Consider the following 12927-nt stretch of genomic DNA (forward strand, 5'->3'; position numbering starts at 1 on the left):
ACATACACACGTGTGACAGAGACAGCTGTAGGCAATGCAATACTCACCTGTAGATTACATAGCACAGCACTGTATTTCATACAGCAGAGAACATTGTGCCTAAATGAGCAGGACAGCTGCCGTATTGCTTTGTAGCTGTCAAGGAACAGAACCACCTTTTGCAAGCTACGCTGACAGTCGCTGTTAGCTACTAGTATTAGCTGTTTAGCATCTGTTCATTTTCAACATTAGGATTTGGATAAAAGTGCGACTTGCGGAACTCTGTTTTGCGCTTGGGGAACTCTGTTTTGCGCTTAGGGAATGCTTGTCTGTGGTTTCTGCTCCCCTCCCTTCCTGCACCCCAAAGTCCAAAACAAGGTCAAACATTACTACGTCACATCCATGTAATTATACCACAGGTCATAATTAGCCCATTGACCTGTCCACCCCTGCTGTCCCTCGACCTTCAAGCCAATTGACTCTCGTGTATTCTTACCGACGCCCATCGTGACGGCAAGAGAGCCTTGAACCGAGAACAGGAAGAAGAATCTCGACAGAGTTACTACCGGAATTTACATTTGACTTTACGGTCATATGATCTCGAAAATTGCACGGTCATTAAATGAGATCTTATTGACACTAATCTGAGCGTGACGTCAAGGACTTTCCCTTCGAACGAATACTCGGATATACTTCATATAAATGTGTGACATATGATACCTGCTTCCAGCCATATGGAAATTTTTCTTTGATTTCCTAGAATTTTATTATCCAGCGAAGGACACACAAAGCACATCTTACATCATATACCTGTATTAAGAGAAGTACGGGTTCCTTTGAAGACAAAGTATTGAATGAAAAATTGCTCAGAAAAGTGTCTAAATACATCGTTTACCTTTACTCTATATAAATATTGTCATATTATAGTTTTTAATAGCATTTTTTAAAGGGACGTGATTGTTTTACTATTCCGGTTAGAACTACCCGGGATGGATTTATGCGCCTTTACGCGCGTGTAGCCTACCTCCTCCCTCTTTTAGACCTTTATGGCAAGAAGAGGGGTGTGTGAGAGTGCCTGACATCTATCATCCAATAAGACTGTGAGAACTGCGCTGTTTTTTCAGGTAATGCATCACCTCATACAGAAGGGCTGGCCTTCGAAGCGCCAATGTTCACTTTCATTCACCGTCGTTTAACCTCACCCTGCCCGTGGGGGTCTCTTCAAAATGCACGTTATTGTGCCTTCATGGAATGCTGCGTATAAATAAGTGTATTTGATTACCGTAAACGCAGTCTTGTAGCATGCACCTGGCTAAGAGCGTTCACAAGCTCCCATTACCTACAGGACGGCGTGCATGCATATGCACAAGCATGCAGGAACTAAGTTTTCACAGAGGTGGATTGATTTAAAGATATAGAAGAAGGCAGCGTTCTTTGCAAAATTATCTGTAAATAGGTTATCTCGATAGCTTTTTTTTAAAAATTATTATTTTCGTATAAAAGCGTATTAAATGCCTGGCTAATGATATTGTTGGCTCCGCATGCGAACTTTTAATTTGTGTCAGTTTACATTTTTATTGGACCACTGAAGTCCACTGGAGAGCCTCTCATTAACTTCATTTTATTTGAAATGCGAATCAGAAGCGAGTTATTTTTAATTGTTCTCCAGGCACTGTATGACGTCTCTACTGCGTCAGATGGAGCAGCACCCTCGAAAACGGACCCACACAATGCTAACCTCTGCTACTGGACTTCTGCAACACGCGGGCGCATTCATTACAGTTTCCTCCGCGAGTCAGCCGGGACACAAGCAAACGCGCTGCGTTTGTACCTCAGCACGTGGACAGAGAACCAGCGCCTGGTGGACTGTGTGATAGTCGATGAATCCGCGGTTGTAGAGAGCTACCTTTCTCTCTGTCATGAGAAGCGCGCCGGGAATTTCCTCACAAACCCAGAAGAGCGCTTTAACATCAGCCTGCTGCTGGAACCTGGCAACCCATGCGTGGTTGGCTCGGTCCAGGGATTCGAACCGCCTGGTCGCGTAAAGCGGGACCTGCAACCTGCTGATCCTGGGCGCTCCTCACTTAGCAGTCCCACTGTGAGCACTGCGCCCGAGGTCCGGCGCCGGAAGAGATCCTGGATATTTCCTGGGACACTCTGGTGTGGCACGGGCACGAAGGCAAACGCCTATGATGACATCGGTGAGTTAAATCAAACCGGAAAAATCCAGCGCTCAGTCGTGCATATTTTATTGCACTTTATAATCCATCACCGATGGCAATGACCACGTAAATATTCCATACACACATAATCATAAAATGAATACTGTGTGCGTGTGTACGTGTGTGAGTGTGTGTTTACATATGGAATATTTACGCGGTCGTTGCCTTGGGTGATGAATTACAAGAGCAGTAAAATTTGCGTGACTGAGCGCTGGATTTAATCTCGAGAAGCCAGGCGACGCCACGAGGCCAGGCAGAAGGAATGTGTGAATGTTCAGGCAGATCCGCGCGCGTAAAGACCGCTCCGCTTTCAGCTACAGCTCCGCTCCAGCATTAGTGCAAGGACACTCGTCGTACACGCGGCCTAAACTGGAGATGTAGTATTTCACGTCTTGTAAAACGAAAAAATCACAATAAAATTATTAGAATGCGTCTGACCGAGAGAGGCGGATTTGGAATTTTGTTAGGTCTTTAGGTATGTTATCCAGTGTGATATCCGTGATACGTTCCATGGGTTGTTGCCTGAAGGAAAATTAATGAATTGTCTTTAGTTAAAAATTATCCATGATGCCACGATCTTGGCATTGCAGGAGCATGACTCCTCCTGGGGGTAATTTAAGGTCACATCATTTGCCAGAATATCGCCCAGGTTAAAACAGACAATCAAAGCTGTGAATATGAGAGCTGAGAGTTTATATAACTTCAGGTGATTGCTCTATTTCTACAAATTATATTTGGCAGGTTCAGGTTCTTGCAAGTGAACGGCAATCTTGACATCATGTGGGATTTGATCAGGGACACCGCTAACCCATAACGTATGAAATCAGAAAGACGTTAGTAAAACAAAGCAGCTTTATTTTAGATGGGAAGGAACCCTGCATTGCAGAATGTCATGATTCATTTTTTTTTTTTTGAGGGAACATGCCATTTCCTCTGTTTGTTTTAATTGTCGCCTGTGCGTTTCCTGAGTTCTGACCTCTCCTGACGTCCACTCACAGGTTTGTTTGAGAACACGGACAGGTGCTGTCGGGAACATGACCACTGCAAGAACACCATCCCCTCCTTCACGGTCAACTACGGTGTCTTCAACCACAACCTGTTCACCGTGTCCCACTGCGACTGCGACCGCAGGTGAGCACCTGCAGCCTCGTCCCGCGGCTCACACTCACCTCTGCACCCCAAAACCGCCGGGCTCCCTCACTTCTCTCTCTCTCCCTCATTCTCTCTTTCTCCCATAATTATGCTCTCTGCCATTTTAATCCCTCTCTCTCTACCTCTCTCTCGAGGCCTATCTCTCTACGTCTTTCTCAAGGTCTCTCTCTCTCTCTTTACCTCTCTCTCAAGGTTTCTCTCTCTCTCTACCTCTTTCTCAAGGTCTCTTGCTCTCTGCCTCTCTCTCCTACACTTTGCATTTCCCAATCCCTCTCTCTCTACTTCTGTTCTCTCCATCATGCATTCACGCTCTTTCTCTCTTATGCTTTCTCTCTCTCTCCCTCCCTCCCTCCCCATTTCATTTCAATTCATCTTGCTTTATTTGCATAAAATGCCGATAGCAAATATTGCCAAAACACAGCCTACTGCTCCTTCCTCCCCCCCCCCCTTTGATCAGGCAATCCAGGTGGAGATGTGCAGATTACAGTAGGATTTCCTGTTTTAATATCTGGGTGTGTTTTACATCTGACAATTCAGGTTACGTTTGTTTTTTCTGTGTGTCTGTGAGTGAGTGTATGTGTGTGTGTGTGTGTGCGTCTGTGTGTGTGTGCGTCTGTGTGTGTGTGTGTGTGTGTGCGTGCGTGTGTGTGAGTGTGTGTGTGTGTGCGTGTGTGAGTGTGTGTGAGTGTATGTGCATGTGTGTGTGTGTGAGTGTGTGTGTGGTGGAGTGTGGTGTGCTGTGTGATGATTCGGATGGTAGTGATGTTGTGTCTGGTAAGACTTCCAGAACCCGGTAGTGATGTAGCTGTACTGTAACAGAGTAAATCCCACACAAAAGGTGATGATGCTGAGTCAGTGGCAGGTGTAATGAGAGGGTGTGGCCTCATTTCTCTCTCAGTGTGTCGGCATTAGAGTCCCACAGGAGGAGAGGTATCAGGATTTGGGGGGTGGGGGTGGGGTGGGGGGGTATCAGTGTGTCGGCATTCGTGTCCCACAGGAGGAGAGGTATGGGGATTTGGGGGGCGGGGGGGGGGGTGTACACAGTACTGATGGATTGGGCTGTGCTAGTATGTGTGTTTTTTGTGTCAGTGGTGGTGAACATTTTGTGAAAGAGGACACAACTCTTTCTCTGGTGTTTGCTGGTAGTCAGACAATCGGGACCCTGTGACCACTTAATTTCCTTTCGGATAAAGTTTTCTGGGGAGATCTGGGTGCCGGCTGATCTGGGTGCCGGCTTTTGTTCTGGAGCAGGATTATAACACCCGATTTAACAAATAAAGGTCTCGACTGAAACCGGAGATTTGCAGATAGGTTGGAGCAGGAGTTGTAGCCCTGAGCCCAAACAGAATGCTGCTCCAGCGCCAGCCCGTCTCGGATCAGAACGGACACCCCTGCTCCGCGGCAGCTGGTGAATTTATCACCGGGCTGCTCTTACATAAGACTGCTGTGAGTGTTTTAGCACCTTCTCAGGTGTTATGGGCGTGTTCGAAAGCTGCAGGTGTGAATAGAAAGCTTGCGGGAAGAACAACAATAACGTGAACAGACATTCCTGAGTGTTCCACCTGGGTGAATGTCCTCAGAAATGGAGTCACCACCTGCCTCCGTGTAGGAAACCTCCCCTGTCACATGATCCGGGTGGAGTGCAGGAAACCTCTGCAGTCACATGACCTGGGCCGAGTGAAGGAAACCACTCCTATCACATGACTAGTTAGTGCCTTGAATGGTGAAGGAGGATTTCTGCTTGACCTCCTTACATCAATGCCATGCAGAGGACGATGCTCAAATAGGCAGCCAGCTTTACCACAATGTGCACATAGTAAAATGTTCAGTGTTAAATCAACTCTTACAGAGTACGTATGGTCCTGCTTCTATCCAGAGTGGGACCATGTGTACTCTGTTAGTGTTGAATTAACACCGCTGCAGACGTGTTGGCTTGGCTTGGGTCAGCTGGGACAGAAATGCTACGCTACGACCCTGTGAAAACGTGAAGGTGAACAGGTGCAGAGGGCTGGTCACAGAAAAGGCGTAACATGCTCTCCTCTCTCTTATCTCCTCTCTCCTCCTTCCTCTCTCTCTCTTCTCTCCCTCTCTCTCTCCCTCCTCTCTCTCTCCTCTTCTCTCGTTTCTCCTCTCGGCAGGTTCCGGCATTGTCTGCAGGAGGTAAACAACACCATTGCCCACATGGTTGGCTACAGCTTCTTCAGCGTGCTGAAGGTCCCCTGCTTCGTCTTCACCCAGAAGAAGCACTGCACCCAGTTCAACTGGTGGGGGCTGTGAGTTCCTCTAGGAGACTAAACGATCGGTTGGCTTGTAGACGTGTGCAGAGCAGGATGTGTCCAGTGCGCCATTAGCGCTACTTGCTAATGGAAAGCACTGCACACTTTTAGCCTAGCCGAGTGTAGCCAAGCTCCGCGCTTCCTTCATATTTTGCCTGCAGGAACTTGCAAGCTAGCGACGCGGCGACTGGAGACAGCCTGCGTCGGCTGCGTGTTATAACAGAAAAGAGTCGGATGCATTATCAGAAGGTTATGAAATGACAGGTTCTAACACAGGCAGTTAATACATTCTTTTCTTAAAGTATGTATCATGGTTTAACGTACCTGTGTGAGGAGAACTCAGTTTTAAATTTGTTGCAGCGGTTGCCAGACTCCCACACAGGATGTGTTTTGGGTTCAGGCTCATCCTGGTATAGCTCTAGATCCTGATCCAGAATGCGAAGCTTTTGATGAGCAGAAATGATCTGCGCGCTTTGAGCTGTGAAATGTCATGGAGATGCTGCTCCAGTCTCTGGGCCTGCGTGGAGCTGTCTGAGTCAGCGTAGCGTAGCTTAGCTTAGCCAGCTGCCCCCAGGCCACAGCACCGCACCCTGTTTCATCTCCACTGAGAAACTACAGCTGTGGGTTCCTCTGAACCAGGCAGGCACCCAATCAGGAGGGGCCAGTGTGTGTGCATGAGAGTGTGTGAGTGTGTGTGTATGAGTGTGTGTGTGTGCGCATGTGTGCGTGTGCGTGCATGTGTGTGCGTGTGTGTTGTGTGTGACTGTGTGGTGTGTGCAGTGTGTGTGTCGAACCGTGGCGCTGTGGGGTTGGGTGCGGCGTGATGGTTCAACGTGCCCCAGGTTGGGGTTGGTGATTGCTGGTCCTCTTGCCCAGGTGAGGCGTGTGGCTGACTCTCTCCTCTCTGTGGCAGGTGTAAGTCTGTGGAGGTGGCCCCATATGCTCTCTTCCGCTATCCATCCCCGTACAACTCCACTCAGCTGGTGCAGGTGGACGAGGGGTCGGAGGTCACGGCCGTCCCAGAATCCCCTGCTGTGACTTCCTCCTCGGCCTCCCGTCCCGCGGGCGCGGGCCGGAGGAACGGCACCACCCCCGCGGGGGGGGCCGAACCGTGCCGGCCGCGGGGCCGCGGACGCAAGACCTCCAAGGCCAGGGGGCGCTGTGGCCCCCGGGGTCCCGCGCGGGGGGACACCTTCCGAGCCACCCGAAAGCCGGGGCGTGGCGGGAAAGGGAGGAAAGGCGGCGCGAAGCCGCCAACCGCTGCTGCAGTACCGCAAACCACCACCAGCGCCACCACCTCTACCACCACCACCACCACCACTACTACCACCACCACCACTGCCAAGAGCACCACCACCACCCGCCCCACCACCACCACCACCCGCCCCACCACCACCCGCCCCACCACCACCACCACCCGCACCACCACCCCCCCCACCACCACCAGCACCCCGTCAGGCTGTTGGGAAGAATTCAGGGAAGAGTCGGGGCCCCAAAAAACGGCCGGGGGGCTCAAAAAACGCCCTCCCCACTGACCCGCCCCGGGCCCCCCCAAAACAGGCCAACAGCAACCTCCCCGCGCCCGTGGAGAGCTCCAGACACAAAGGTACGAGGGGAGGACGCAGAGTTTTAACGGTAGAATGGGAGCTGCTCCTGTTTCAGACTAGAACACTAAAATTGACCAACAAAAGTTTCCGTGAATTTGGTGGGGGCCTAAAGCTGGTGTTATGTGCCGATAGCGATCGTATGTACAGTATAACTCTACTGCTCCTCTCTGATTCGCCTGCTCACCAGTGGTGGTGTTTGGGTATATACAGTAAGAATGCTATCAGCAAATTACACCGTTTCACTGCTGAGGGAAAAACTGCCAAAAGGTTTGAATCTCAGCCAAAAATGTACGGACTCAGATGTGAAAGAGTATTTACACACCACCGCACCTCAACATGCTTGCCTCGCCTGACCCTGAATGCCTGCTGCCTCACACCTGACTGCAATGAAACAGGATCCCACACACGCGGCCCCGTAAATCACGTGGAATGAAGCGGGCTTTATGGAGAGTGTGCCCTCCTGTGTCGAAGGTGCCTGTGTGGAGACGGCCTTTCAGGAGCTAACGCTGACGCTAAGATTGCATAAGTTGGCTCGGAGGTGTCGAGCGCAGCGGGAGAATTCCCTGAGGCTGAACGCAGGCCTGTCTCATAAAATATTCCCTCGGATACGCCTGAGCTCGGAATTCCTGAAACGCTATAGAAACATTAGATAATCCAAAAGAATTTTTTTTAATCCAAGATTCTTCGCTAGGCAAATTACCTGCTCACTAGGGAGTGGCAATCATAAGAGGGAGAGGAGAGTATTCTTTCATTCTTTATTTCTTGGCTATAGCCAGTGGAAATTTTTTTTTTTAATGGAAAAATAATGATGTGTTTACTTAAGCAAATATAGCTATGGAGATTGTTTGCTGCTGCTTGTGTCTGCACCTTCCAAAGGAAAATTCAATTCATTAACAACGCTGTTAACTGAATGCAATGAATGCTCTTTTAATTTTTCATTTATTATTCGATTTTTCAGGTTTAAAACGGCATTGCACGGGTTTTAAAAGACGATGCCTCTTCTGTGTTGTGTTTTGCAGACAAACTACAGCTCTGTGACTGTTACAAACAGCTGGACGAGTGCGAGCACAAGATCCTTCCGTACGAGGAGAAATACGGCCTGCACAACATGGAGCCCAAGATCCTGTACCACTGTGCCTGCACGCGAGGGTGAGAGTGCTCTATCTCTCTCACTGATGAGACCACACCACTGCACACCCAAGAGAGGCTACATCACTGCACTCTCAGGAGCGTAGCATGGATGATATTGCAGCGATACGGACTCACCATGTAAATAAGGGAGTGGAACAGAACGTTAGATGTCCGTCCCATCTGTTTTGCGTCTAAAAAGGAAACCCTGACCCCTAGTGGGAAAACTTGGTATGTTCAGTTTAGAGATTTATGCTGGTAGCAGCCAAACTGACAGGCCTGCGTGCTCCTCTCTCTGCAGGCTGTCCCACCAACTGCGTCAGCTGAACGAGTCCGGCATTCTGCAGTCCCTGCTGCTGGACTTCGTGTCCCTGTCCTGCTTCAAAGGGCTGCACTTAGAGGACTGTCTGCGAAGGACACGGTCAGTGGCTCCGCCCACAACCCCGCCCATAACCCCGCCCCCAAAAGTGGCAGAAATGGCGGCTCGTACAACAGACAAAAACAAAACAAACAAAAAAACACACCTGTGGTTTATAATGTACTCTGATTGGACCCCAGCAGGAGCAGCACCTGTAGTTCTCTTGCTGATGAGTCCATGTGTTTGTGCGTATGACCTGGGGGGGGCACGGGCGCGAATGTAACTGACGTCCCTTTCCTGTCCCGTAGCTGTCGGGCCGTTCTCTCCGAATCCAAACACCTGAAGGAGACGCTGAGGAGGCTGGGGGTCTCCGAGGTGACCGGGGGTCCCGTGGGATCCACCCCAAAAGTGAAAAGGCAGAACACGAGAAAAGCCAGAGGCAAAAGCAGCCCTGTCCGGCTGTACAAACGGTGTCTACGGATGACGAGCAAAAGCATGGCTTGAATGACAGTCCTAGTGTCCTTGAAGTAAAAATCTGAAGAACAGATTTAAAGTGTAACAGCTCAGTATCTCAGCATCTTATCCATACACCAGATGCAGTCTCTTAAACGTTAATTTCAGGTATGACTGAAAGGTTGTGTGTATGTAAGTAGTTATATACTGCTTGAAATAGCGTCATTCTGTTACAGATATTCTGAAATTATTATCCTTGCTTCTAGGTTTGGACTTGCGTTAGGATTTTGTTGTAAAAGATGCATATTTTACCTGAAATCCCATTTTTTAAATTGTGTATCTTTGCTTAATTTCAAGATTTTATGAGACCATTCCCAAGTTTCCAAGCAATGTCTGCCAGAGAATGATACTTAAATATTCTCACATACAGTATGTAAATACATTCAACATACATACATGTAAATACATCCAGCATGCACACGTATGTAAATACTTTAGCCTATGAAATGTTTTTTTTGTTGTTGCAAAATTGTAAATTTCTATTATAAATAATACTGTAAACAGCACTTAAATAGAATATATTTCCTTTGGAATTTAATGTATTTAATTTAATATGTGTATGAAATGCTGTCTCTCGTTTATGACCATTTTGACACTGGAATTGATCAGAACTAAATCTGAATGTGAAATACTTTTTGGTGCTGCTCAGTTGTTTCACTGCATGACAAGTGAAACCTGGATAGATCAGATTATTTCTGTAATTACTGAATATTTGGTGTTTGGACACTTTTCAATAGGGCTTGGTGATTTTTTTGTACTGATATTTCAATCAAAAAATCAGTTACCGTTATTAATTTGACTCTTTTTAAAATTTTAAACAAACATGAATTATAATGTTTAAAAAATAAAGCACTGCACATAACAGTATTGTTGTGGGAGGCTGATCATGGCATCTTGTGATGAAATAGACTCAGATTTAAATATTGGTGTGATGTTGATCGTGATTGGCCCAGAAAGGAGATTGAATCTAAGAGCTTGGCAAACATACAATTTGAACGCACTTATACAGAGCCAGTGAGTACTGAACTGAACCAAAGAAACGCCGAGCTCTGGACTGTCAATAACGTGTCAAATGCGTCCTCTGGTGGAACTGACGTGTACAACGTTATATCCACCAGAGGGCGCTATAATCATTTTACATGACGCTGAGCTCCTGAGAAGTTCTGGGAAGCCCGATATCGGTGCTGAATTTGGGGCAGTGTATAAACCAGTGTGGAACCCTTCTTAACGATAAGCGCTAGCGCCGCTTGTGCTGTAGTAATGTCGCGACTGTTGCACATACCATTGATCAAATTTCATTGATGATTTCATGATTTGATTTTTTTTGTAAAAAAAACAAAAAAACAGTAGCCCTACATGAACAATAAAAAATGAGAAGGAAAGCGAACTGTGGTAGATTAAATTATTTTGATAGCTTGTTAGAAAGATCATTATCAGGTAACTTTTGACAAACAGGAGCATGTCAGCCGAAATGTTTAATTGAAATGATAGGAAAACCAATTATTTCCAGACTATTGCCTTTTTGCACACAGTATAGGCTGTTGACGAGTTCGATTGCACCCGAATTTTCTCCGGATTGGATCCGCTTGTGCGCAGGTAATTCGGCGCTTCATTGGTCTCATTTGTCCTGTTTATCGTAAAGCGAAATGCATTCTGGGAACACTCGGCCTAAGAAACATGGCGTCTCACTGACAGCTGTGCTACTGCCATTATCTGGTCGGTCGCTGATGAACAGGAGTAGGACCACCGACGCAGGCTTGTTCTCCAGTTAATTTCAGTTATCGGCCTTGCTCAGACTCCGATTCCAGTGGCAAAAGCCGCTCCTCGACGAAAGGGTGAAATATACAACGTATTAGAAGCCAGAGTCACGCCCACTCTGTTTGGAAAAGAAGGGAGAGCACTCAGTTGGCTAACGTTAGCTCGCGAGCTAACCTGCAGCGTCTGGGCTACTGACCCGGGCGGCTCACTGACACAGCTAGCAGCTAACAGGCTAGCGATTACAGGCGTGTTGTTCACCGTGTTGACAGCAGAATGTCTGTTGTGTAGAGAACATTTCCGTGACCACGGGTACTTTATTTTTTAATGTTCGACCTGTCCGGGTTTTGTTTTTTTGGAGGAGAGAGAGATGGGGTCGGGGGCCGTGGATTCGTCCCAGTGGCTGTCGGTGAAGGAAGAAACGATTTTTCTTCACGACGGACTGATTCGGGTCACGGACCTGGCCGAGCTGCCTAGTGAGATCGGGGTTTCGGAACAGGGGGACACCGAACAGGAGGTGAGCCCAAAAACATCAACGGTTTTTTTCACGTAACCGTTGATCAGCTAGCCTACATTAGCATGGCTAGCCGGCCAACCCAGCTAACATTAGCTGTGTAATGTTAGCCGCTTTCTGTCGTTAACTCAATAGTTGTTGGTGGTTCGTCGCTAATATTAATTTGCTAGCCTGCCCATTAAATGTAGCTTGCTGATCAATCTTGTTTGCTTGCTAGCCTGTGGTCATTTGTATTTGCTTGACAGAAGTCCCTAAACAGGCTGAATGACAACCATAAACTATACACTGCTGGTCATTCCTTCTATTTTCCACGCAAAATCCAGTTCACTAACTAGACCGGCTCGCCAGCTTTCTGTAAGTGATTTTCTGCAGTTCTGTGGAATTTTCTGGATTGGTTTGGATCCAGGGCTTGTTGACGAGTCAGCGTTTAGCATTATTACCGAGCCAAGTAGCTGACAAGCCAGGGTTCAGCTAGCTAGCTTGTTTAACTGGCATTAGCTAACAGCTAACGTTAGTACTGTGCCACACATTAGCTAACTAGCTAATATAGTCTAACGGTCTTCACCCTGCCCGTCTAGCCAGTTCCATCACCCTATGTGTGGTGTGAACTGGTATGATGGTGGTATGATGGTGCAGGTGGGATTGAAGACTTGGGTACCTAATTAACCAGTATGAATTTTATGTGATTTGGCAAGGAATTCGTTTATTTATGGATCTTATGAATCAGATACGACCCCTTCAAATCGTTCCCCCATTTCTGATAAACAGTAGCTGCATATCGGCTAGATTTTAAGAAATCTCTCCTCAGATCCTTGAAGCTGGTGTATTTGAATTCAGAATAGCTAACGGATATTGTGTTCCGCAAATAATGTGCCGTACGCGAGTATCGCCCTGCAAAGGAAGGGCTGATCTGACGCGCTAGAGTAGACTAGCCAAGACGTAAACAACATTCGTTCATGGTGGTTCCCCCGACAAGCAGTTACAAGCGAATTCTCAAATGCGCACCAGGAAGACATTAACGATGACATTCATAGCGCTGTGATGAACTGCCAAGAACAAGACAATGTTCCTCTGGACAGCGAGAGTAAAGCCGTTTTCCGTGTATCAATTTGTCCAGGTATGCTTTTGACCTAATTTGGACAAATCGCACATAGCGAGGGATTGTCTTATTTTCAAGAAGTGATACTGAGTGACCTGTAGCTTCCAGGCTCCAATACTGGCCACAGCTTTAAAATTAACCATACATTCTGTGCTCACAGATTACATCTGTTCACCAGAAGATATAAAGCAACCAAGTCCAAATGTCCAAGTTACAGTTGGGCGCAATTATATGAATACACTTAACAGAGGGCAAAAGAGGCAAAATCAGTAATCGCCATGGTACTGATTTGGAATCCCTGAAAGGGCGTGAAAGGTTTCGTTT

General features: G+C 47.4%; 2 protein-coding genes across 2 annotated transcripts in view; both read left to right on the forward strand.

The window, feature by feature from the left end:
* Positions 1 to 1103: 1103 nt before the first annotated feature.
* On the forward strand, positions 1104 to 10469 carry LOC135264610 (group 3 secretory phospholipase A2-like). The gene is given in 8 exon segments (XM_064353346.1): positions 1104 to 2180; positions 3200 to 3332; positions 5492 to 5626; positions 6543 to 7011; positions 7013 to 7235; positions 8256 to 8385; positions 8666 to 8785; positions 9031 to 10469. Coding segments are annotated over 8 exon segments (1977 nt in total). The 5' UTR covers positions 1104 to 1609; the 3' UTR covers positions 9227 to 10469.
* A 394-nt stretch (positions 10470 to 10863) lies between these two features.
* Positions 10864 to 12927, forward strand: part of LOC135264609 (probable E3 ubiquitin-protein ligase HECTD4) — a 54951-nt gene continuing 52887 nt past the window's right edge. Inside the window, exon 1 of the mRNA XM_064353345.1 lies at positions 10864 to 11507. Coding sequence (XP_064209415.1) covers positions 11361 to 11507 — 147 coding nt within the window. The 5' untranslated portion in view covers positions 10864 to 11360. The remainder of the gene's footprint in view (positions 11508 to 12927) is intronic.

Source organism: Anguilla rostrata, chromosome 10, assembly GCF_018555375.3.
Source record: "Anguilla rostrata isolate EN2019 chromosome 10, ASM1855537v3, whole genome shotgun sequence".
Taxonomy (NCBI): domain Eukaryota; kingdom Metazoa; phylum Chordata; class Actinopteri; order Anguilliformes; family Anguillidae; genus Anguilla; species Anguilla rostrata.